Source organism: Myotis davidii, unplaced genomic scaffold (assembly GCF_000327345.1).
Source record: "Myotis davidii unplaced genomic scaffold, ASM32734v1 scaffold663, whole genome shotgun sequence".
Taxonomy (NCBI): Eukaryota; Metazoa; Chordata; class Mammalia; order Chiroptera; family Vespertilionidae; genus Myotis; species Myotis davidii.
The window spans coordinates 7,251,609-7,278,742 of NW_006295816.1; the positions used below are offsets into that span (position 1 = coordinate 7,251,609).

General features: G+C 47.9%; 1 protein-coding gene across 3 annotated transcripts in view; it reads right to left on the reverse strand.

Moving 5' to 3' along the window:
* The window catches only part of MYRIP (myosin VIIA and Rab interacting protein), a 183,604-nt gene that overhangs the window by 11,978 nt on the left and 144,492 nt on the right, over positions 1–27,134 (reverse strand). For all 3 annotated transcript variants that reach the window (XM_006770537.2, XM_015568402.1, XM_015568403.1), the window contains 4 exons: positions 25,960–26,113; positions 21,730–22,370; positions 16,589–16,828; positions 5,433–5,627 (listed from right to left, as the gene is read on the reverse strand). In XM_006770537.2, coding sequence (XP_006770600.1) covers positions 5,433–5,627; positions 16,589–16,828; positions 21,730–22,370; positions 25,960–26,113 — 1,230 coding nt within the window. The remainder of the gene's footprint in view (positions 1–5,432; positions 5,628–16,588; positions 16,829–21,729; positions 22,371–25,959; positions 26,114–27,134) is intronic.

The following is a 27,134-nucleotide window of genomic DNA, read 5'->3' on the forward strand; positions in this document are numbered from 1 at the left end:
AATGGAAGCTTACATATTCTATGTAAAATGAGGTGACTCTTACCCTGCTATTTTGGATGCAGTGATACTTGATGTGTAAGAAATTAAATGGAACATAAACTGTTCAGAATAAGAAAGGTCAGTAGATAGACATAATCTGAGAGTTCTTTCATTAATTTTACTGCTCCCAAATTCAAGCGGGTTGCAGGATAAAGCCAATTTTACAGACATTTTATTTGACCCAATCCCTCAAAAATAATAATATTTAACCACCATCACCAGTCTGTAATAAAGTGCTTTATACTTGAATTAGACAATAAATGGCTTTTACTTTCTTCTCTACTTTGTGCATGTCTATAGGCATATACTGAATATCTATGGCAGCGGTTCTCAATCTGTGGGTCACGACCCCTTTGGGGGTTTAACGACCCTTTCACAGGGGTCACCTAAGACCATCAGAAAACACATATACAATTACATATTATTTTTGTGATTAATCACTATGCTTTAATTATGTTCAATTTGTAACAATGAAATTGGGGGTCACCACAACATGAGAAAATATATTAAAGGGTCGTGGCATTAGGAAGGTTGAGAACCACTGGGTTAGAGGATGACATGACATTGGTTCTGAAACGCAGGGCTGAAATAACAACACTTAGCACGTTATATAATGAAAATGTTATTCTAACCTTAAAAAATAACCCACTGAAAAACATTAACCCGGAATTGCTTGCTTAATACAGGCCCATTTTTGGTGAAAACTATGGTTACCATGTCTGAGTAGTCTGTCTTCTCCAGTCCCTAATCACTGATGACAATGGCCCCACTGACTGGTCCTGGTTCAGCAAGTCTTTCTCAAAATGGTTCAAGGGAGGAGAACAGATGTTTCATTAAAAAAGGACTTTGTGGTCATAAAGAGAATTAAGCAGATTTCTTTACTGTAGGACGTCTCTGTCTTTCATGTACTAACATACAGGTTTCTCACTTATTTGATCTTAGAGCATCTTATTGGGTTTGGCTTCCAGGAAACCCACTTTAGGGGATGTAAGACACTAAGGGACAGTCTTTCTTTCCTTGCTCTCGGAGGTCAGAGAACCATCTGAGAAGCACAGTTCAAGTGCATCACGCTCTCCTGGGCTGTGGGGTTTGCAAGAGCCTTGAGGAGGAGAAGGACCAACATCTTTGTCTGGTCCTGGATTCTGGGGCAGAGCCGGGTCCTGGTGGGGCAGCTGCCATGGTTGCAGAAAACATGGCTAACGTATTTGGTGTTGCTGAGAGTTACAGGACAGAGCTAAAAGGGAAGTTTGGATGGTCCCTCCACGGCCTCTGTGGCTGGGAATTAGGGCTACCTCAGGCTGTCTCTGTCATTTAGCAAAGATAAGAATAAGAACGGTGCTCAGACGGGGATGTAGGGTGAGGGAGCCGACTGGTCCCTCCCACTCACGGGGTGGCCCTTGTTGGTCCCTAGTGTTTACCCCACAGGCCCAAGAATGGTCATGTTCAGTGGTTCCCTATTGATCCCTAGATACATTTTCCATCCACCCTGCCCTGCTTTGTTTTATATAGGGCTGGTCTACATGAACTTCATCACCAAGGCTCCCTTGCTGACTGGGATGGGTCTGGCCAAGGGGAGACACCAGCAAAATATCAAAGGCAGGAGAAGACAGAAGTTAGAGCCTTCCTTGCCTGGGCCCCAGGCTGACAGCTTCCACTAGGGGGCGCTCTTCCAGAATCCAGTTCTCCCTGGGCTACACTGCCTTGGGGCTGGTGTCAGCTTCCTCCTATCGCTACTCTCTGGATGGTACAGCACCCCTTAACCCTGAGCACACCCCCGTACTCATCCTTTCCGGAAACTCTCCTCTTCCAGCCAGACCCCAACCGGCACGATAGAGCCCTATACTTCCCAGCTCTCAGCAAGAGCACCGAGACCCAGGCATTCAACCCAAGAAACCGAAGCCCCACTGTGTGTGCAGGGGAGGCTGGGGTTGGCCCAGGTTCCTGCTGCCTTTTGGGAAGAAAGAGCGGATTTCACAGGGCCGGCTCCAACAGCAGGTGAGACGTGTCAAAGCGAGGGACGAAGGGGATTCTGAAACCCCCATGCCTCCCTCTCATTAAATGGATGAACGAGGCAGTTTATGAAAACAGGAGATTCGGCGTCAGAATGTGACATTTTTATCTTAGGCAGCTCTGAAGCCTTCAGAGGTATTTTTAAAGGCGAAACATCCTTAAGCCCACGATCTCTTTCATCTAGGAGTCCTGGTCTGCGGTAGCCGACGTTCAGAAGGCGAGAGTAAGTGTCGCCGCTTCTATTTCTGACTGTCCCCGGGCTCCTCGGCACAAAGGGGAAGGCGCGGAGGCCGAGGGGCGCTCTTTAGAAGAGCCAGACAAAAGCTGGGCTTAATGCAATCGGCTGCACCCAGAGGCCAGACCGAGAAGCAGCCCTGCCCGTTCCCGCCGCCGCCGCTCGGATAATTCCATCTGGAACCCGCAGAGCCAAGCAGCCCATCTGGCGCTGTGATCAGTGAACTAGAGAGATAAAGGAAAGCCATCCCTCTTGGACCCAAACCCCCTCAAATGCAAAGGAACGCAGACAGAGCAGCTTCTGGGGTGAAGCTGGCAGCTGGAGCGGGGAAAGGGGAGGAGGAGGAGGAGGAGGAAGGCAGTTAACTCTTCCGGGACAGGAGAGGCAGCCGCCAGGGGCTGGGCAGGGGAGCAGTACTTTACAAACCCTGGCCTGTGAGCTTCCGTCCTGTCCCTGCGGGGATCGGTGACATCCTGGATCAGGGGGTAAGAGGGTGCGTTTCACACCGAAAGTGTTAACAAACCCAGGGAGAGAAACATAACACACCATGAAAAGATCTTACAAAAACTCCGACTTTCTTCAACATGCTCCTTGCGGGAAGAGAAAGGCGTGCTGAGCTCTCTTTGCATTAAGTGTGCCTCGGGGACTGACCATTATCATTTAAATCCCGATTACTTCACACGTTTTTTTATACCATACTTTGTTAAAAAAAAAAAAAAAAAAAAAGCAACCCTTTCCCAGGTATACATTATCGTCACTTTAACCCAGTGGTTCTCAACCTGTGGGTCGCGACCCCTTTGGCAGTCGAACGACCCTTTCCCAAGGGTCGCCTCAGACCATCCTGCATATCAGATATTTACATTACAGTTCATAACAGTAGCAACATTACAGTTATGAAGTAGCAACGACACAACATGAGGAACTGTATTTAAAGGGCCAGAAGGTGGAGAACCGCTGCTCTAACCTTTTCAGTGCAGTGTGTCCAGGGTCAGGGCCGTTTTGGGACGGCCAGCACTGAAAGAACCGAATGACAGACACAGTGAAGGGAGGGAGGCCCTGCACGTGAGGCGTCATCATTTCTTCACAAAGGACTCTGTTCATCGGGTAAAATCCTACTTCAGATGAGCATTCTCTGGGCCTCTCCAGTGTGCGCCAGGCTGTGGCCGAGGGCTAGAGCCACAGATGGAGCCAGCAGGCCCCGTGTACAGGATGTACAAGTCTGGTTCCCAGCCTGTGGGTGATTGTGCTCCCCGCCTCCCCACAGAGCCCCTTCCAACATTTGACAATGTCTGGAGACAATTTTTTAAAAAACATTTTTTTGTTGATTTCAGAGAGGAAGGGAGAGGGAGAGAGAGAGAAACATTAATGATGAGAGGGAATCATTGATCAGCTGCCTTCTGCATGTCCCCTATTAGGGATCGAGCTCACAACCTGGGCATGTGCCCTGACCAGGAACCAAAAAGTGACCTCCTGGTTCATAGGTCAATGCTCAACCACTGAGCAGTAGCAGCTGGGCTGGAGACATTTTTGATTGTCAAAACTAGGAGGGTTCTACTGGTTGGCTCAGTGGGTAGAGAGTCAGCCTGCAGACTGAAGGGTCCCAGGTTCAATTCTGGTCAAGGGCACATGCCCAGGTTGCAGGCTCGATCCCCAGTAGGGGACATGCAGGAGGCAGCCAATCAGAAATTCTCTCTCAGCATTGATGTTTCTCTCTCTCTCCCTCTCCCTCCCTCTCTGAAATCAATAAAAATATATTTTAAAAAAACACACAAAAAACAAAAAACTAGGAAGGGCCCGGCAGGAGGCAGCTGATGGATGATGTTCCTCTCATCGATGTTTCCATTTCTCTATCCCTCCCCATTTCCCTCTCTCTCTAAAAATCAATAAAAAAACAAACACAACCAGGAGGGTGCTGCTCCTGGCATCTAACGGGGAGGGATTAGGGAAGCTACTAAATGTCCTACAATGTGTGGGACAGCCCCTTATGGCAAAGAATTACTAACCCCAGGTGTCAATGATGCCGACTGATCGAAGGGAAGACAAATGGGTGGCAGAAAGTCCGGCAGAGTGAGGCGAGCACTTTGATCGATACACGCTTAGGTTTCAGGGGAATCCAAAGGGAGAAAATCTTCAATTTTTAAAGTGAAACAAAGATTGGCTTTTTTGGGGGGAGAGGGGTAAAACTTTGAGGTATTTTGATTTGTTGTTTCAACTTATAGCAAAAATTCCCTCTAAGAACAGTTCCTGATTTCCGTGAACAACATTCATTAGCGCACCCCCACACCAGGATTCAGTCAGCTGGGTCTGCAAAGATGGAATCAGCTGACTTGGTTTGATACCCGTTTCGTGGGCAGGACTATGCCAGCTGGTGAAGGGGACTCTGTGTCGCCCCTGGTCTGAGTTGCTGGAAAATTCTCATTGGACTTTTATGGAAATGCTCAGCAATGATTGTGGATATTTACACGTAAGAATCTATGACATTCTTTCTGTCCTCACAAGTTGAAAGGATAGAAAACTCTATTCCCAGCAGACTTATCTGAGAAGCAGGGCAGACATTTGTCGTAACCTGAGTTGTGTGGGCAACTACTCTCATCTCCTACAATGGCTCATCTCCTACAATGGCGCTGGCCATGCTCTACCTGGATCCCCACACATCTCTTTTACAGTCTCTGCATAGCCCCATCCATGCCCACTCCTCACCTCCAAGCTTCAGTGTGCTTTTGTTCCCAATAGCTCAAATCTACACTCAAGACTGTCCTTGGGCTACTATAGACACCTTGCTGCACACAAAGAAAACGGAGAGCCTGCTGGCTATAGGAAGGGCCTGTTCCTTTGTCTTAGGTCAGACAACTCTGAGAGGCAACTTAAACCCCCGAGTTCCCTGCAGGAGCAGATTGAAGCTACTCTTTGTCTAAGATCATACCTTCACCTGGCTTCTTCCCTCTCCCTTACTAGCCTATCCTGGGAGCACTTCCCTAACAAATCACTTGTAGGCAGGACCCCAGCCCAAGACCCTTCCTGAGAATGTATTTGCTCTGGTGGTGGGGGTGTGTATGTGTGTGTCCTTGTGCTCTTTGTGACGAGTTATAACTCCATCAGCTGCTTCACACATGCTTGCCCCGGACAAGGCACATCCACACCATCTTACGTTTTCTTCCAGGGAGGTCAGCTGCTCATCCAGTCTCACTTGGTCTGTCCCAAGAGGAAATGTCCCCTTCTCTCTGTCAGGAGGGCCAGGTGGGAACTCCCAGGGCCCTGTCGACTCTGCTATCAACTCCTCTGTGGCATTGATGACTTTCAGGACTTCTGTGGAGATGTTGCAGAGAGAAACAGCAGAATACTTCTGTTTGGCCCAATAACAGAAGGAGACAGAAGACAAGAATAGCACATTAACAATGACGTGGAAATTCTACATTATCATGGTGCTCGTCATGAGATTGCTTCCATTATAACAGACACAAACGTTAATGTGCCAAAGGGAAGAGAGGCTAAACAATCTACATAGCAGCGGGGGACTCGGAGGCCTGATTTGACTTGGCCTGGCTTTTGGGACTCACGCTGAATTATCTCAGAATCTTCGGGAGGGAGGAAGGAAAGCTCAAGAGGAAGCTACCATGTCTTCTGCCCAATGCTGAGAGTTTTATATCCATCACCTCACTTTCTAGATGATATCCTACTTCCTCCACAGAGCTTCAGTCACAGACTCTGTCAAATACAACCATGGCGTGGTCCAGTGGGCAGCTTTCTGGACAGGGAGTTAGGAGACCCAGGCTCTAACTTCATCTTCTTACAGGACCTTGGCCAAATTATATCCCATTTCTGAAACTCAGTTTGGTCATCTGTACCATGAGCGTATTGGAAAAGAGTTCCTCTGCAGGGTCTTGCTAGCCACTGTATGTTAGCTCGCACACACCTGGCCCATTCTCTGGCCCATTCTTCCTGGCCTCCTCCAGCATAGAGGCTGAACAGAAAAATACTCCATTTCTCAGCCTCCCTTGCAGCTAGGGGCAGTCATGTGACATAGTTTTGACCAATGAGTCTGAAGGGAAATCCTACAGAGAGGTTTCTAGAAAAGCTGCTTTTTTCTAACAGGTGAATAGAGCAGCTGATGTGCCCCTTTTCTACTTCTTTCTGCTTGATCACAGATGTGCAGTTATGAGAAAGGTGAGGATAAATACCAAAATGCTGAGTAAGGTGGATCAGAAAGGCTGAAGCCCAGATAGCATTATCCTTCACTACCTGCTCCTGAACATCTTTGTTACAGGAAAAAAATAATTTCCTATCTGTTGAAGTCACTCTTGGCCAAATTTTCTGTTACTTATTGCTAAACATATTCCTAACAAACACAGTTGCTTCTAGCTTTTACACTCATTCATGGCTCCAAATCTGGACCAAGGTCATGAATGGAGCAGAAGTACTTCAACCCCAAAGAACTGGCTGCATCTCTGAGTTCATCTGAACATATGGCATCGAGCAATAAGCTGGATTTCAATGTTGTTTGGCAGTAATGACTTCCATCTATAATCAATTTTTAACCCCATCACAGGGCTTATAAATTGAAAGGCGAATATTGCCCATAGGCATTTTGTTGTTTTGCTTTTTGACCAGTAAAATGTTGCAAGAAAACCTGGCATTTTAATGCCTTTGGTACTTCCTAAGGTAACTACCCCATTTATCCTGCAGAATGCTGCTCCTGAGCCCCTTGGAGGGGAAGAGGAGAGGAGAGAAGGAAGCCAGCTTGGAGTTAAGGCAGCTCCCTCCTGTGCCCAGTGTGACAGGCTCGTCATCATTTCATTTCACCCTCACAACAGCCTCACGCAGTGGATGCTTTCATCCCCTCTTCAGAGGTGAAGAGACCCTGGCTCAGTGAGGAAGATACCGTGCTGGGGTTTGAGCCCAGAGACGTTGATCTCTGAAGTCCACACTCCTCCCCATCTGTCATATCCTCCCCCCCCCCGCCCCACGTGCCTAATTCCCGGGGCCCGATGGACTGTAGAAAGTGATGACGGAATAGAACTGAACTGAGTAATCAGACCAGAGAACAGCAGGTCAGCAAGAGAAGGGCCCTCGGGTGGTTCTGCAGCCTCCACGGGACATGGCTCAGAATGAGCTCGATGGTCTGGCAATGACCAACCACACCACGGAGCCTGAGGTCTGCCCATGACAGGCTCCTGCGCCGAGCCCTTCGGAGCCCACCCGGGCCCTGGCCGCCACGGACAAGCAGAGTGAAGAAGGATGAGGTCTCCGAGTGTGACACCATCACTTCCTGCCCCAGCCCACAGGTGCTGTCCCGGCTCTAGGAAAGGCTGCTACCAGACGTCCAGAGCAGGCAAGGACATGTGTCCAAATGCCCTGATCTCGTGTATTTTTTTCCCTTTTTCAAGGGAGAGAGAAGAAACCCCGAATGTCCTCCTAAATAGCTGACAGAAATCTGCTAGAAAAATTCAATGCAAATATGTTGCAATTCTCATGAAACAGATGGCGCTCGGCGACGCCTCTACAGCCCGTCAAAATACGCTCTCCAGCACCAGACTCCTGTCCCGAAGAGGGACTTGACGAGAGAGGGGATGAAAGTGCTACTAAGTTAGCAGGTGTAATAAACCGAAACAAAGCGTACGGGAGGTCAGACAGCAGGCCCCTCGGGCGGCTTCTTAACTCATCCTCATTTTGATGGCCAAGCCACTTATGAAAGAAATAAACCATTTTAAAACGGTAATCCTAGAAATGCGTTTTCTAAAACGTGCCATCTGCAGTCTAGCGCTAGAAAGAAAGCCACTGGTCTGTGCATGGCCCTGCCCTTCTGGGGTGGACTCCCTGTTGTGGATGTGGGCCACCCGAGCAAGGCCACTGCAGGACCTGGTGAGGGCCAGAGAGGAGGACACCCCAGGGCCATGGCCGTCAACCAGACCTTGCCTGGCAGGTGTAGAGCAGGTGGGCTTCCTGGCCTGGCTGAGGAGGTGACTGTGGGCATCAATGTATTTTGTTTTTGTATGCTGGCTAGTCCTCAGAAAAAAATGGTTCCTGACACCGACGGGAAACGTTTCCCCACTGCTGGTGGTAACCAGGGTGCCCCCGGGGCACGCACTCAGCTCTGAAGAAGCCCAACAAGACATGAAACCACCTTCTATAACCACCGGAAAAGGAGGTGGCACAGGGCAGCCAGGGTGACTTGATACATGTAACGTACCCCTTGTCACTCCTCCGCTGAAACCTTTCCAGGTGCTTCCCCTCTCACCAGAAGACAGCGAAATTCTTTGCGTGGCCCTGCCTGCTCTGGCCCCTGCCCTCTCTCACGTCCCCATCACTCTCCTCTTGGCCCCCTCGCTCCAGCCACCCTGGTCTTTAGCCTGTTCCTTGAAGCTGTCAAGGTCATTTTCACCTCAGGCCTTGCATGTGTTCCTCTGCCTGACAAGCCTGTCCGTTAGGTCTTGGCTTGACTTTTTCCTCCTTGTCCTCCAGGTCTCGGTCTCAGAGACACTTGGTCACACCATCCAGGACTCAGTCTCCTTCCAACTTGTCATCACCTGACATCTTCCCCGGATGTATGTCCATATTCCTCTGCTGTTTCCTCCAACAGGAGGTAAACTCCATGAAAGCGGGAACTTTCCTCCCTTATTCTTGCTATAGTGCAGCTCTTCCTTCAACAGAATTATTTGTTGACTAAATAGTGAATGAAGGGGCTTCAAATTCCATTCTCTCCTCCCCAAAGGAAGAAGTGAGCCTTTGTCCCAACACCATGTACTAAAAGGTGATCTTTTCACAATCAGAGGGGAGAGGTGGGTGCAAATCATAAAATGAATACTTTAATTTTAATATAGTCTAGGACCGTGGTCGGCAAACTGCAGCTCACGAGCCACATGCGGCTCTTTGGCCCCTTGAGTGTGGCTCTTCTTAAGCCTTAGGAGTACCCTAATTAAGTTAATAACAATGTACCTACCTATATAGTTTAAGTTTAAAAAATTTGGCTCTCAAAAGAAATTTCAATCGTTGTACTGTTGATATTTGGCTCTGTTGACTAATGAGTTTGCTGATCACTGGTCTAGGATATTCTCTGGACTATTTCATTGCATCTTGTATCAATATTCACAAATTTAATTACTGTGCCTGTAAGACATAATGTGATATCTTAACAGATAGGCCCTCTTCATTCCTCTTATTTTTTTCTAAACATTTGGAATTATTCTTGATTTTATTTTATCAGATGATTTTAAAAATCCTTTATGACCCTGACCGGTTTGGCTCAGTGGATAGAGCATCGGCCTGCAGACTGAAGGGTCCCAGGTTCGATTCCGGTCAAGGGCATGTACCTTGGTTGCGGGTACATCCCCAGTAGGGAGGTGTGCAGGAGGCAGCTGATCGATGTTTCTCTCTCATCAGTGTTCCTAACTCTCTATCCCTCTCCTCCCTTCCTCTCTGTAAAAAATGAATAAAATATATATTTAAAAATCATTTATGAAAGTGAATAAGTACCCGGTTTGGATTTTTATTTGAATTACATTAAACTTCTACCTTAACTCTGGAAGAATTCAACTTTACACTATCGTTCCTACTAGCAAACTGCTAGATTTCTTGGAGATCTGTAGTTTTCTTGTTAAGTCTTCATTTCACATTCTTTGCTTCTATTATGGGTATTAATTTCCATTTTATCCCTCCACCTCCCCCCATCAGGTTTGAGATTCATCTGCAAATTTAGTTAATGGCAAATTAATGGCTAAACTAAAAACTCCTGACATAGGGAGTTCTAGCGTGAATCCCAGAACCATTTGAGCTGTATTGTGTAATTATGCTGAGTGATGTGGATCTATGAGCAGAGCGGCTACTAACCGACCTTCTCTTAGAATAGAATGGATCTTAATTTTGCATTTATTTGCAAGATTGCTGAATTCTCTTAAAAACTCTACGTCTCAGGTAAATGTTCGTGATCTCTGACTTTACCCAGGTCTCTATGGCTGCCTGCGGATCCCTTCTATCCACATTCTTTTCTCTTCCATTCTATGCGATAGCTATTTCAAACCCTCTCCACAATCCTGAAACTCCAATGCCCTTATCCCCCTCACTTTCAGAAGAAAAACCTGCCTTCTAGTCAGAGAGCTAAAGAGGGGAGGGGGGGAAAAACCCCACATAGACTATAAAAGAAAACCTCTTCAACTTCTTGACGTCAAATCTACCCACTTGCTGGTATCTGGACCAATCTGTGTTTGCTATTCCAATGTTTTCTGGGCCTCATCCCCTCCTTTTCTGCAAGATCCCCTTATTGCTGGACAATCAGGGTGTGCCAATCTTTTCCTACAATACAAATGCAATGCTTGGTGAACCGCACTGTGATACCTGGGCTGCTTATCCATGGTTCTCCTTTAGGATGAATGAATGAAAGTACAATTGCTGGACCAAAGGGTATGTAGACTTTCATGGCTTTGAGTTACCAAGCTACCAATGATTTCTTCTTTGACCCATTGGTTGCTCAGGAGAGTGCTGTTTAACGTCCACATATTTGTGACTATCCCAGTTTTCCTCCTGTTATTAATTTCTCCTTCCATAATGTAATGTGTGGAAAAGATATTTGGTATGACATCCATCTTCTTAAATTTGGTGAGACCTGTTTTGTAGCCTAACATACAATCTCTCTTGAAGAACATTTGGTGTGTGCTGGAGAAGGAAATATACTCAGCTGCTGTTGCATGGAATGTTCTGTATGTGCCTATTTGGTTCATTTGATATATACTTTAAGTCCAACATTTCCTTAGTGCTTTCCTGTCTGGATGATCTACTGAAAGTACTGAAGTCCTCTACTATTATTGTATTGTTGTCTATTTCTCCCTTTAGATCTTTTAGTGTTTGCTTAGTATCTTTAGGTGTTCTGATGTTGGATATACTAGTATATATATTTATGATTGTTATGATTGATGAATTGACTCCCTTTATCATCATTATATAATCACCTTTCTAGTAAGCTTTTGAGCTAAAATCTATTTTGTCTGATGTTAAGTATAGCTACCCATGTTCTCTTTTGATTTTCACTTGCATGGAATATCTTTTTCCATCCCTTCACTTTGAGCCTATGTGTGTCCTTAAAGCTGAAATGAATCTCTTGTAGGCATATAGTTGGGTCTTCTTCTTTTTTTTTAAATATCCATTCAACTACTCAGTATCTTTTGATTGGAGAATTTAATCCATTTACATTTAGAGTGATTATTGATAGGTAAGGACTTTATAAAGCCATCTTATTGTTTTCTGGATGTTTTGTTGTTTTTTTGTTCTTTTCTTCCTTTCTTGTTGTCTTTGTGAACTGCTGATTTTCCATCATCAATGCTATTCTGGAACTTCTCTACTGGACTCCTGGACTCCCACAAAAGCTCTCTTGTCCATTGGTAATTGTTTAATTTCATGTTCTCCAGGGGTTACAGGGCCATGGCCAAGAAGAACTAGAGTTGGTTCACAGGCCACTCCAAGGACCACAGCCATAACCAAGGTCAGTATGCCTCCTATCTGGTGCATGAGTGGGTGAGACTCCTCCTGGGTCATTGTCATTCTTTACATGTTTATGGAGAGAGGAGTCTTAGCTTTTATGAAATACCTAAAGAGATCTGCAACCCTCAAAAAGTTAAAAGCCACTGCTGTTGAGTTTTTTATCTTCCTATTTTATCAGAAATGGTTGCTTAACTTTATCAGCTATTGCTTAGAATTCATTCTTCATTCAACATTTATGAATTTTCTACTTTATGTCCAACAGCAATCAAGGAACTTAAAAACATAATCATGTTTCCCCCCTTTTCCTTATAAATATAATGAAAAATATTAATGTTTCCTAAAATTGATATTATTGATATTCCTAGACTAAATCCTACATGGCCATTGTAAATTATTATTTTATTATGTAGTTGAAAACCATTTGCTAACATATTCAGGGTTTTTGAATCTTTATTAAGCAGTGAGTTAGTATGTAAATTTTTGGTGGTATCTTGACTTTTGGGTCAGATTCAGACCAAGATTTTAAATAAATAAAATGAACTTGGATACTTTCAATTTTTTAATGCTAAAGAACAGTTTAAATAGTATGTAAGTGACTAGTACTATGAACATTTGATGAGTTTTATTGGCAGAGACTTTTGGGTCTAGCTTCTTTCTGAGGAATAACTCTTTGACTATTTTCCCAATTTCTTCCACGGTCTGTTCAGATTTTATGCTACTCAGAGCCAGTTTTGCTTATTTACTTCTTGGAAGCAATCACTATTTAAAGAAGGTACTACAAATATCAAATCATTCACCTGTAATTTTAAAAAATCTTAAAGCCACACATACTTATTATTTTTCAAACATATGTATATACTATTATTTTGATGGACAAAATACACATTTATGTAAAAGTGTTTACATTCATAACTTTGTCATGTATTTATTTGATCAATAGTAAAATATTATGATGTTCAAGATATTCTTGATATTTACAATGAGTTCTCATTTAGGAAAAACTCTAGGGTTTCACTGTATTGCTTTGAGATGGATATTCTTAATCATAATTACCTGTTTCATTGACAGTTTTTTAATGGAATATGTGTTAAATGTTTCCAAGGACCATTTTGGCGTCAGTTGAGATTATGATGTGCTTTTAAAAAACAGCACTTACGAAACGATTTCTTATAACAATGAGGTTTCCTGCCATTAACTTCATTTTTGCATTTTCAGAATAAATCTATTAGCGGTGGCTTGTGATTCTCTTAATATTGCAAAATTTAGTTTGCTAGTATTGTATTTGAAATTTTGGTATTTGTGTTTATAGGTAAGGCTCCTCCCTCTCTCCCTCCCTCCCTTCCTCCCTCCTTCCTTTCCTTCCTTCCTTCCTTCCTCTCCTCTTGTTTTTATATTCTCTCTATTCAGAATGTTTCCAAGAGCACAGTCCTGTTTATTCTGCAGAGCTTCAGACAGACGGTACCCTTTTGCCTTCTCTCCCCGCTTACCTCCCATGATCCCATCTCCCCAGGGCGTCTTACCTTTGGGCTTTAGTGGGCCCAGAGCTTTGTTTCTGAGACCTTTCTACTTCTAGGGCTACTCTGCCTTTCCCTCTTCAAACCACATCTACCACTCTACCGCTGTGGCTGAGGTAACCTAGATTTTTGCCTGACCCTTCAGGTGACACCTGCAAGTTACAGAGGCTTTAAGGGCTCTTTGCACTGGAGTTCTAGCCAGTCTTTCCCTCGCGCTCAGTTCACCTTTTGCCCAGAGAGGAAGGTGTTCTGCCGAAGTCCCGTTATCCAGGGGAGACCCTGGAGCTGTTTTCCCAGCCAGGCAGGCCCTCCCCACTGTCTCCGCACAAGGACAGGCTGGGGAAGGGGTGAACCAATGACAGACAACATGGGCAAATGAAGCCTGCTCGCCTGTTCAAGCACCGTGGACAAGAGCTGTAGCTTTCTTTTAAAAAAATTTAAATATATTTTTATTGATTTTAGAGAGGAAGGGAGAGGGAGAGAGAGATAGAAACATCAGTGATGAAGGAGAATCATTGATAGAGCCTACAAAAAGGGCATGTACCCTTGACAGGAATTGAACCTGGGACCCTTCAGTCCGCAGGCCAAAGCTCTATTCACTAAGCCAAACCAGTTAGGATATCTAAGTGGATAGCTAATGCCTCTGTTTCCCTAGGGCCGTGGTCGGCAAACTGCGGCTCACGAGCCACATGTGGCTCGCGAGCCGCAGTTTGCCAACCACTGCCCTAGGGCAAGAGTTAAATAGAGAGTTAGAAAAGAGACGTGACTTCCTCCACAGGCACACGGCCTGCTGAGGTCAGCGGAGTCTGTCGGCTACAAGTTAGTATCTAACACCATGTTCACTTCAGCACCAACTAAAGATCAAGACGCTCTGCTGAAAGGAAAAGCTACCCGAGAGGAAGGACAGCCAGTCCGCCTGTGGATGGCGAGTTATTCTGCAAGGGCGAGCTACACGCGGACAATACTTGGTTTTATGTCAACACTGCGATGTCGACAAAAGCTGGTCACAAGCACGTGAAGCTTCAGAAGCCCAAGGCTCTGCATTTTCTCAGCATCAATGAGCCTGCCTCCCTGACCACTGAGCAGCACTGTTTTTCTATGTGACTTGATGTCAGTAAGTGGGGAGCAGCCATGAGAAGGTGCACAGTGACACTGGTTAGTTTAGAGAAGTCTCAGTACCTTGGTGAGAATTACTCCCTGAAACTATAAACGGGGGAGACGTTAGCTAGTCTGTGACTCCCTTGTGAAAATAAACCACAATGGCTCAGCCCGCTGTGGTAAGAACTGGCAAACAAAGACACCTCAAATAGACATGTTTTCAGGACACTGGATGTGAAAAGTTGACGATAATGCAAAAATTGAGTAATGTGAACCCTCAACAAACATTCATGTTCTAAAGATTTGACACACAGGACATCATTTGCCAGAAACAGTGTCACAAATGATACTTAACGTCAGAAAACAGAAACCTACTTAACCCACTACATGGGATTTTGAAGCCAGAAGGGCACCTGGGGATCGCTGTTCCAAGCCTAGGAAGATTGGGGGGTTTGTGGGAGATTCAGCCCCTGAACGTGGTCTCCAAGCCCAGGCTGGGAGTACTTGGCCCACCGCTGCGCCCCTCTTTCAGGGACACAGCACCTGCATGCCTAGAGGCAAATGGCTCTAAGAACCAATCCAGCCAGGACTCGGTGACAGAGCCACTGGCAGGGCCACCTGCCTGGCAGCAGAGGAGAAACAAGAGCTAACTTCTGGGCTGAGACCCGCTGGTTTGGAAGGCTGACTCCTGAGGCGCAGTGGAACCAAGCTGGCTTCAAGAAAGAACATGATCCCTTGGGAACCCAGTTCTGGATGGGCCCCACGCCCCAGAAGCTCATTCTTCAGCTACTTAAAATGCAGACATCAGGGACCATCCTTGAATCATCCCTGGGCTCCCACACAGCCAGCCCGAGGGAGCGGACTCCAGGGCCACGTCTGCTCACAGCCAAGGGCTGAGTCCAGTCAAGAGAAAATGCGTCTATGAAACGGCTCTGCTGCGGCTGGACAGGAACCTGAAGCCCTAATTCCTAGGCGGGTTGTCACTAAGAACCCTGACCTGCCACCGATGTCACTGTGTCTGTGGGAAGGGGCACGTCTCTCTGCTTGGCTCTCAGAGAGCAGGCCGGGGTGGAGGCGGGAGGAACAGTGACGTCTGGACAAAGCCCTCTCTACAGAAGCTTGGCCTGGCTTCTCCCTGGAACCTCAGCTTGACTGCTGAGCAGGCGAAGGGGGCTCGTTCACCCATGCACGCGGGTGACCAGTAACTTGTTGGTGTACATGGCATATTCTCAAAACAGGAAAAGATCGATCATACATGCAAGGCAATCTAGAAGTTTCCAGACAAGAGCTTCTCTTGAGTTACAGAGGAGGCAGCTCCTTGTGAAGGAAGGAGCCGGTGACTTGAGGCCAAGCAGGTGCGTGGTGCAGCCCCAGCTCTGAAACCTGCTAGATGTGGGTGGGGGATCTACTTCGTAGGGTTTTTACTAAATGAAGTAAACAGAGGACACAGTCAGTGTCAGCCTCTTCCCCTCCACTGGGGGTATCAGGGATTTTCCCGACGCTGACGTGGCCAAGTGCAGCCTGAAAGTACATGGAGAAGCTGCCCAGGGAGCCCAGGCACACGGAGGAGGAGCGGGCAGAGCACTGACAGAGGCGGGAGTCTGGGATCCCTTTCTCCAAGGGTTGGGTCTACCCCCTGTGTTTGACAATGTTGCTTGGACCTCTGGCTGGCAGGTGGGGTGGGGGAGTGGGAGGAGGTGTTTGGGGCTCTGGGAGCCCTGGGAGTAGCAGGGTTTTTAACCTGTTTAAAACTCCGGAATTTCACATATGGATTCTGAGGCTAAGACACACACACACAGATCTGAAAAGTGCAGGGATAAACGGTCCAGCAGGCCACTTCCACACGAAGACCACGCATGGAGCGTCATCACTGCCTGAAGGAGGGATGGGTACATGATCCCAACCCGCAGGCAGAACCCCCAGGGCGAGGTGGGATAGCCCTGCTCCTCACCAATGAGAGATCACAGCACGAAACTACAGACGTGAGCCCAAAGGGCTGTGTCGACGAAGGAGAGCTTGTGAGAGCCGAGAGGTCTTGGTAGCCTTCCGTACAACACAACGCCGGTCCTGCCTGCGCCACTCAGAGCTCAGCACGAAGGGCTCCCCGGGGTTCTCCCAAGCGCACGGGGAGAGCCATTTTAGAGGGAGCTCTTTGGGGACCGCCCCATCTCTGTGCAAATACAGAACCTTTCCCCAGACCCGGCTGCAGAAAGAGGGCCCTTACCTTCTTCAGCTCTTCCTGGATGCTCTGGCTGTTGTCTTCCGAGGACAGACTTTCTTTCTGATTCTCGGACTCTGTCTTGGGCTCGGACTCCTGATCCTCCCCCGAAGACGTCTCCTTCTCACTCATTTTCATCGCCAACTCGAACAACTTGTTTCTTACTTTCTCCTCCGTGGTGTCGGCACGGGCCCGGGGGTGCCGAGTCTCCTTCCCGAGGTCGGTCTCTGATAAGTCACCCAACACCTGAATGAAAACCAGAACCGTGAGCCGAGGACGCCTCTCCTGCAGTCACGTGGTTTGTCCCCATTGGCCCCCAGGGAGGATCGTCCAGGAAAGTGACAGCTCCCTGACCTGGTCTGGAGAAACACAGATGGGCTTTTACTTTCCCTTTTTATTTTCTCAAACACATGCATCTTAACACTTTGTTAACCCCTTCCCCAACAATTTTTTTGTTAAAAACGTTTCTTTTTCAGACTAATTTTTTTATTTTGGTTCTATATAGTATTTTTGATGCTGGTTATGAAAACAGTTTGTAACTCGTCTTCCTATAAACCATATTTTTTTACCATATTTTCTTAGTATACTCGTCGACGACTGAAAAAGAACATTTTGTGAAAATGCGTATACACGTTTCTGCCGGGGAAGGGGTTTAAAGGGTTCGGACAGGTGAGCATCTGCACTCAGAGACACGTTGGAATTCATCAGGATATTTTAGTCACAAAATACTTGCTGGGCGCCCAGCCTGGGCAGCACCGTGCTGGTGCTGATAAGGAAAGGTTGAGCGAATCCGGCCCACCCTAGAGGAGGCACAGTAAAACCTTCCATGCTAGCCGCCATGATGGCGCGTGCAGAGAAGGGGGTGGGGTGGGAGGGATGCTCTGACAGCCACTAAGGGGCACTTGCTGGGAGACGCTGGGGATTAGGCAAAAGCCTTCCTTGTGGAATCAATGTCTGAGTTGAGCATCAAAGTATAGCAGCTACCCAGCTCAAAGGCAGAGAGCGAAGAACAGGATTCCAGGCAAAGGTTTTGAGATGCAGCAAGGTCCTTGCATGTCTGTAAGGAATACTGTGTGGTATTCCCTTGGTAATTGTGGTTCTAGCTTAGTGACGACACCGACAGCTCCTACTCTCCACTTGGTGAACATCTCCTAAGCTCCTCCTGTGAGCAAGTCCCTGGCCAGGCCTGGGAACTCCAGAGCACAGGGAGGCTGTGACTCTCACTTGTTCTTGGCCTTGATGTGGACAGATGTATATGGAATGTTAAGACAACCTCAGCATACCACCAGGGTCTACTCGACCCAATTTTAGAGTTTGAGTTTCCTCATTGAGTTAGTTGTTCGATCTATTTATAAGGCTTGATAGCTCATGACTTTTATTACTTTGTGAATGGCTTCCAAAGAATAAATGGAAAATTTATTTTCATTTTAAATAAAATAAAACGTTCTATCTTACATTTACTACCTGGGTTCACTGGGCCCTTTTGTAACTCTAAGGTACACGATGGGATCTCCGTGATCTAATTCTGCCCATCTTTTGAAACATTTTGCTCTTTCATCACCCTGGGAGATGTTTTTCATGATTACTCATCAGTTATTCCCAATTATGCGAGGAGACTGAGGTAATAATACGGAAGAAATGAACTGCCTAGAAGAATGATTCAATAGTGAAATAAATCATCACCATTTTGAGTGTGCTTTTAGCTCACTGCATACAGTTGAGAATTCAAAGTTTCATAATGACAAAGAGAAGAAATGGACGGAGAACAATGCTTCACAATTATTGGGTGACTCAGAAGATGAACTGGCAGAGGAGCACAGCCCTCCAGACTCTAACAATGATGGTGAAGTTGACTGTATGAGTCAAATCTCAGACCAAGAGTCTTCAGGTGATAGCGTCCTAGGTGACTTATCTTAAACTCACGAATCCATGAGCACACAATGTATTCCTAAGGACAAGAAAGTATGATATTTTCATTTAGTCATTCGACAGGAAGAGCTTCATCACGCACATTTGCAACCAGAATCTGGACCATCCTGTTTTGCTAAAAAGATGTGTGACCGTTCTGGCCGGGTGGCTCAGTTGGTTAGAACAAAAGGTTAAGGGTTGGCCCAGTCAGTGTGACTCAATGGTTGAGAGTTGACCTAAGAAGCAGGAGATCACAGTTCGATTCCCAGTTGGAGCACAATCCTGGGGTTGTGGGCTCTATCCTCTGTGGTAGGTGTGCAGGAGGCAGTCGATGGAAGATTCTCTCTCATCATTGATGTTTCTATCTCTCTCTTCCTCTCCCTGAAAATCAATAAAAACATTTAAAAAAGAGAGAGAGAGAAAGAAAGAGAGAGAGAGAGAGAGAGAGAGAGAGAGAGAACCTTGACAACCTGCTATTTAAAAAAATAATAATAATTTTTAAAAAGGTTGCAGGTTGGATTCTCAGCCAGGGCGCATACCTAGATGGTGGGTTTGGTCCCCAGTCAGGGTGCATATGGGAGGCAACCGATTCATGGTTCTTTCTCACATTGATGTTTCTCTCTCTCATCATTTGAGACCTGAAGATCCCTGCTTGCCTTTCCCTCAAATCAATGAAAACATACCCCTGGGTGAGGATGAAAAAATAAATAAAATGTCTTTTAAAAAGCTTTCTTAAACAAGGTACAAAATTAAAAAATAAAGGAAATTAATGATAAATTATTATTAAGAAAAACGATTGACAAATTATTAGCAACAAAAAATTTTGCATGTAAAATGAAGTTAAGGCAAAAGTGATAAACAAGGGGAGAATATTTTCAAGGTGTAACCATCAAAAAACTAAAATCTACAACATAATTACAAAATAAAACTCATTCGGAAAAATCAATAAGAAAAAGGCAAGTGGTCCAATAAAATAACAGGAGGAGATAAATGTGTCTTTCACAGAAGAAAAAAATGCACATAGCTTCAAATATCGGGAAAAATGCGCAACCTCAGTCGTAACTATGAAAATGTTAACTGAAAAGAAATGCATTTCTTCCCTCACTTAAGGTGGTGACAGTTTCACAGGCTGACGGCACTAAGTGCTGTGGACAACAGGGGAAACATACTCAAACGGTGCTTGGCCGCGTGAACTGCTATGAGGTTTTGGGAGCTTGATCTGGCCAGTACTCATTAGAATGAGAGATCCATATACCTCAAGTCAGCAATTCTACTTCCTGTATTTGTGTAAAGAGACTTGCAGTAATATTCTCCGCAGCGTTGTTTATAACCTCAGTCTCTGGAAAGTCTTTAATGTCCATCTTTCTGGGAACTGTGGGTGGTGGTCCCTCCTCCCCACGGAGAGTGGAAAGCCCAGGGAATTGGGTGGACGCTGGCAGCAGCCTGCCCCCGTGGGGAAGTTTTCCATCACTAGCATCGCTTAGACTTTTCCGTGCATGGTTCCGAGCGATAAGAAAGAGACTGACTCCTGTTAGATTTAGTTTTGTTTAAGAACTCCCTACAGGCAAGGCACCCTCACTGCTTGCACCCGGATGGATTGCTCCCACTCCCACACTCCCGGGGACCACGTGATGCAATCTTTTGCAGGTATGATGAGCAGTTCTGTGTGTGCTGACATCCCTATGACTTATTGTTAAGAGAAAGAGGAAGAAGAATATGGGTAGAAAGACGCTGGTTTTGCTAAAACACAGATACATTTACAGAACTATATTTCTAAATGTACCATATGCGTATAAATGCACAAATACAACTGTAGTCATTTGGGGGAAGATAGCAAGGATCTAGGGTTGTGGTCAAGAGGGATGATATCTGTGTTTTGAAATTTATAATTTAAAAGTATACAGGTAAACAATAATAAATATTTTTTTCTTTTGAGAAGAGAACTGCTCTAGTAAACTAAATAGAAGGGAGGATCCGGAGGCCAGAGTTTCGAAGTCCCTGGAAGTGCAATGCCATCGCCACCTAGTGGAGAGGAGAGGACACTGCCAGGGGAGGTGGACACAACACTGGTCCAAGCCATCACCTTTCTCCCAGCGCCTGCCTTCTCTTTATCGACACCCTGCAAGGATGAATACCAAAAGATAACTTGCAAGCCACTTCAGAATAAACAGAGAGCTTCAGGTACCTACTTATGCTGCGTATATGGCATTTTATACCTGCCAGTGTGCAGACGACCCTCAAGAATATCCCGGAGGGAAGTTACTCACAGTTCGGGAAAGCAGTCTGCACCTGAGCTAGGTGATAATGATTCCCAGTTGCACAGAACTTTATATTTACTCTATCGTCACAACAATCCTGAGATCACTTTTAATGATCTTGTTTTACAGAGAAAATGAGAGCTTAGCCCAAATAAGGGCCTTTTCTAGGCACGATATGCACAGGTCAGGGAGGACTGACGCCAAATTCTGTGACCTTCACTTCCCTCAACTCTTCTTTGACGTGGGTTCCACTAGTATCTCCATTTACAGACGAGGAAGCTGAGACCTAGAGAGATGCTTTGCCCAGGTCACACAGCTGGACTTGAACCAGGAAGGCCGACTCTAGGCCCCAGGCCCTTCCCCTGGTGCCAGTGGCCCTCACACGTGCATGCACAGGGTTATCAGGAGAGTTCACGGCCACAGAGATGGCTGGATCCAGCAGGACTGGGGTGGGGCCTGCGAATCTGCATTTCCAGCACGTTCCCTGATGCTGCTGGTCCGGGGCCACACCTTGCAAAGCTACTTTGAACCCTAAGCTCTCATCTCTGAGGGGGCCGTGGAATGCCAGAGTTGATGTGACCTGCCTGTGTCGCTCAGCTACCTAACAGCAAACATCATGATGAGAATCTGGGTCTGAAGTCTTAACCCCGGACTCTCTAGGCCAGTGATGGCGAACCTTTTGAGCTCGGCGTGTCAGCATTTTGAAAAACCCTAACTTAACTCTGGTGCTGTATCACATCTAGAAATTTTTTGATATTTGCAACCATAGTAAAACAAAGATTTATATTTTTGATATTTATTTTATATATTTAAATGCCATTTAACCAAGAAAAATCAACCAAAAAAAGGAGTTCGCGTGTCACCTCTAACCCGCGTGTCATAGGTTCGCCATCACTGCTCTATGCCAACCATGCTTGAAGGAATTCACATCCTCCTGGAAAGTGTGTGCGCACGTGCGTTTGCACGCACCTATTTTATTACCTGGTGGGTGTTCGGCTCCTGGGAATGGGCGTTGGGGGAAGACAGCTCCTTGCTTGGATCCTCTGAGCCCACGCGGGCCCTTCTCCACCTCCGGACCCTCCGGTCTGGCACGTGGGGGGCCTCCTCAGGCTCGCTGCTGTCCGAGGTCTCCCTGCTGGCTGCCTGGGGATTGAAGTTCACGTCCAGCTCCCCCTGGAGGTGCATCTTTTCGGCGACAGGGGTCCTAGGAGCCTTCCTCTGCAGCCAGGACAGTCTGGCCCGATGATGCCCTGTTTCCCGGGAGGAGCCCGTGGAGGACGTCTCTGAGTCAGAGTACGTGGCCTCGAGGTGGGGGGAAAGCCTGGAGGGAGCAGAGGTGGCGGAGGGGACTTGGTCCAAGCCTTGGGCCTGCGTGGGCTGATGCTGGGGGTTCCTGGGCAGATCCTGGCGCCGTGGGCATAGCGTGCTCACGGCCTCACTCCAATCAAAGTCCTCTTCGCTGTCTGAGACCATCTCGTCGTAGGCGGAGGCCACGCTGGAGGCAGCCTCCAGGGCCTGGAACGCGCCACTCTTAGGCTTGGCCAGCAGGCGGGCGGGGGGCAGAGCGCCATCCTTCAGTGCCACCCAGTTCCCATCGGGGCTCTGCAAAACGGGGGCCCGGTCTGTAGGTGGGCGGGGGGAGAGAGAAACCAGAGAGGCCGTTATCAGCTTAGAGCAGGTGAGGCTGCCACCTGCCACTGCCCCATGACTGGCTCCTGGGGTCTTGGGGAGCAGCTGCTCTAGGAAGTCCACAGGGGCACACCTAACTGGGGACAAGTTTAAAGGTCCCCAGGAAGTCCCTCGAGGCCTCCCAGGGCCCAGTGCTGCACAGATGAAGAGAAACTCAGAGATCTGACTCCTATCTAATGCCACCCAGGTAGATGGTCCCCTCCGTCTCCGAGAGTCGCCCCACTCCTGTCCTCGGCTGGCCTGGCCTGGGCAGCGACGGTGAGAGGGGAAGGCTGCTGCTGGCAGCCTCAGGTCCTGGCCCTTTGACTTTGGCCATGGTTTTGTCTCTTAGATCCTCCTTTTCCTCAGTGGATGCGAGAAGACACCATCACCTGATTCCATCACCTGCCTGGCCCACCTCACAGGTTAGCACACCCTGCCCTCAGCAGCTGTACAGACCTCACTCACAACAGCCTTGGCAGGTGGCGCGGGAGTCAGCCCAGTGCCGCCTCCTCTCCTGCCCTGCCTTTGGCAATCCCAGGTTGCCATGTTCCCCTGGGGAAGCTAGAAGTTGGCCAACCTCTTTCTCGGCAAGAGCACAGACGTCTCCACGAACACTCAACCCTATGAAAACCTTGGCTGTCGAGCTGCATCATGGGAACTGCTCAACGTCACATCTGGGCTCCACTGGGGGCATCCTCTGGGACCCTGCTCCTCGCCACCCCCTCCTCTGTCCAAATTCTCACCCTTTCCTGGTTGTGCAGACGGTAGTCAGCGAGCAACTAGGGGCAGGGACCGTCCCCTGATCTTCCCGTCCCAGCTGTGCGCACAGGAGCTGCTCGGTCAAGGTCTCTGAGTGAGTGTGTGTTTGGGGGGACCCACGAGCTGCTGTGAGCGCCGTCAGGACTGAGGCAGAGTTGCTGTGGTTCACTCAGCCCGCAGTGCCCCCGGCGCTGACCCCAGCTGTGGGGCGACCGGCTCCAGAACCAACCCTCCCCCTGACGCAGAAACAGAGCTGCTGACAACAGCCCGGTGGGCATTAACCTTCTACGGCGACCTCCGCCTCCAGGCCTCCTCTGCTCTGCATCTCGGCTCCGCTCAGGCTGGGCCCTGCCCCCCGGGGTGATCTGCTTCCTGCTGTCCATATCAGACAGCGGTCCGGACCCCTGGGGTTGGCCTGGACATTTCAGCACGTCAAAGCCCCAGCATTCCTCAGGAAAACCGGCGGTTTCCTCCACAAGCGCTTTATTTATTATTAATTTTTCATTTTCCAGCTTCCTCCTGAGGGATGCATGGATGTTTGGACCGAGTGTGAAACGTGTGTGTGCGATGCTGTTGAACTAAGTTTTATGCGTACACAGAACTGCGGAATTACACGCCGGTGCCTTGTTTTACGGAATGTTATGCGCGCAATCGTGTTTTGAAAAGCAAAGCCCTCTGCAAACGTCTGCGGAGTGCGCGTAACTCAGCGGGGAACTGTTCTGTGGAGTGGAGTGTCCTTTAGAAGGTCTATCACATCCTTCAAGTGGACCAGCGTGTACGTTTGGATTCTGAAATGCTGTTCTTGTCACTGCTGCCTGTTTGTTTTTTAGGTGGGGGGACTCTGTCAATTTGAAAAAGCTGTGATCGGAGCCACGGTGTTTGCATGTGAGGGCCAGGGTGCTCCCAGCTGTGGGGTCCTGGACAGGCCACTCACCCTCACTGTCCCTCAAGGCTTTCGCCTGGCACGCAGGATAATGGCAGTGCTTGGGAACGCCGTGGGAGGAATAAACAAAATAGGGCTCGCAGGTGGCCGCTGTTCCTTGTAAAGAGATTCTTAAAAGCTAGTTATTTATTACTCTTTAGTGAAGATCTGTTACGCGATGTTCTCAGAGGTCCTGTGGAATCTAAGAGTTCCTTCTCTGTGATAATGTCCCATCCAGGTGAGAGAGAAAGAAAAAAAATATGAATGAACGAATGAATGAATGTGGGTCTGTTGGGCAACAGCAGGGGGAAGAAAACTGATCTAGAAAGGGAGAATGCACTTAAGGAAACCCAAAACCATACACATACATAAGGGAAACTTCATGTGCTCACAGAATCTCCGCAATTTCTACTGACAGGTCCTAAAAGGTCCACATGGAAAGATTTCTTTTGGAAGGTCTTTAGAATAACTGTTAAAAAACACTTCCTGTTTCTTATTCTTTGCACTGTGATAACAACAGGATCAGCTTATCTGGCTGCTGGTTAAGTCTTTGCCCTAATAGAGCAGAAGTCATAGCACAATCCTTGAAAGCACTGTGGGTATTTTGCTGCTAATTTATTGTTACGGTTGCTGAGGAAAGGGGTGGAGATTTGGGGGGATAATATGGGGTGGAAGTACTCTCTATGGCTCCCTCTTGTGGGGACAACATTCCTAGCTTCCATCACAGGTACGCGTGTTTAGGTGAGGAAGGAACTGACCTGTGTGGGGTGGGGTGAGCATCTTTATCCCAGTTTGGGGCCCAAGAGATCTCCCTGGCCTGGGCACAGGGGCTTCCCCGCCCTCGGCTGCTCCCCAGGGGATTTCAAGCATCTGGCAGCCTTCTGATGTGTGTGTGACTCTGGGAAAGGGACTCAGCTAGTTTGGGCCCCTGAGGTTGGGAGGGATCACATGACTTGACAGCTTAATAAAGGACTGTGTGTGATAGATGTTGAGGAGTTTCTGCAGAGGGAAGTTCAATCGCCCTGTACAGAGGTGAGGCATTCCAGGAGAAGGAGCAGGAAGGGGGAACAGCAATGCCCTCCTCCTGTGTGGCAGGGGAAAAAAAAAATCATGTGTCATCCGTTCCTGGGATGCATTTTCCCAGCCAGGACTACATTTCCCAGGATCCCCTGCTTCAAGGTGGGGCCATGTGACTAGTTCTTGCTCCTGGGATGGGAGTGAAGGTGGTGCAGGTGTCATTTCCCTGCTGAGGGGTTAGACAGCAGGTGCACTGACGTCTCCATTCTCTCTTCCTCCACCTGCTGGCCAGACGAGAATGGCCAGCAGAAGACTCGGAGGCCCTAGGGGACGGCAGAGCCACAGGGTCGAGGAGCCTCTGAAAGCCTCCTGCAGCCAGGACACGGCACTGCACGGCTGCCTGATGAGAACGAAAACGATGGCATTAAACCACCTAAAGGTGTGGTTCACTTGGCATAGCAAGTGTCGCCCTAACAAATATGTCAGGCTTCAGAAAGGACACTCTTATAACCAGACACTGGGAGCCAAATCCCTTTGAACGCTGACCTGTCTGCTGGGTTGGATTAGCGTTCCTGGCCTGTATGAGACATCCCCCCCCTGTCCTCGTCTCCATCCACTCTACAGGCAGCTGACGTGGGCTCTGCAGCCATGTGAGTTGCACACACATGTCCAGGAGCCCCCCACTGTCCCACAGGTCTCACAGGAACACTGCCCAGGCTGCCCACAATGGGCACACGCTGCTCAGATGACAGGAGAAGAGCTGAGCGGCCATGTGGCAGCCAGAAGCCTCCAAACAGCACAGTTAACCCACAGGCCAGCTAGATGCTGCTTAAAACACTCACCTGTCTGGTCCGGACTGTCCAGGCTCCTCCAGCTGGGCCATGCTGACTCCTCCCTGGGCTGCTGGCCCAGGCCTCCCGGTTGCCTCGAGGCAGCCTCCAGCAAACAGGTCTGTAGGGCATCTTCTCCGATGGGTGAGAACTCGGACTGGGACCGCTGTGGGCAGAAAGGAGGGGAAAGGGTGAGCTCATGGGGAGCGGGCCCCGGGAGGAATGCCTTCAGCTTGGCGGCCGACACTGCACAGCGTGGAGGAGATGTGACGGTGTGGGCTTTTCTCGTGTTCTGGTTAAAAGCTGCAAATCAGTACACAGGGCCATACAATGGCAGAAACGGTTCCTGCTTATTCCCCCGCCAGCCGGCCAGCCTGCACCAATGGAACAGACAGAGCCAGTTCTCACAGGGCTCCGTATCCAGCCAACCCCCAGCTAGTATTTCTCAGGGCCGATTACATGTAATAAAAGTAAAAGCATCGTTACCTCGAAGACTCCGAACCTGAGTTTCAGCAGGGTGGACAGTAAGCCACAACGTAAGGGCTGCAATAGACAAGTGAGCCCAGAGCGGTCAGGCCACAAGCCCAGAACCATCGCAACACGGTCCGACTTGGCGCCTGAATGAAAGGAAGGGAAATAAACTCCACGCCAAGAAGTGGGATTTCCAATGACTGACAGGAACCTTCTTTAAACTGTATCATAAATATGTTATAAGTATTATCTGTAGAGAATTTGAAGCTCAAATGTTATAGAGAAGGAATTTCATCCAACGGAGACCCATGTTTCCCTTGGCACTTAATGAAGGAATCCTCTTTTACTGATGACCTAGTTTTCTCTTTTTCTATCGACAAACCCAGGAGGGAAAGGGCAGGGAAGAGTGAAGCCCTTGACAGCAACGTGAACCAAGGGCTGTCTCTAATGCTCATCCAACCGAGCAGTCTGTCTCCACCTGCTGGCATGTGATAGAAGTGAAAGCACCTTTTCCTCGAAGACTCCAAATTTAAGTGTCAGCAGGGCTGCAATAGACAAGTGAGCCAAGAGTCCTCAGTCCACAAGCCCTGGGCCTAGGCAATGCCACAGCCCAATGCCTCCTCTCCCACCACAGGTGCTAAGAAGACAAAAGGAGGTGCGAGGAGACATAGGACAGTGCTTCTAGGGAGCTGTGGGCAGGCCCTGGGTGGTTGGGG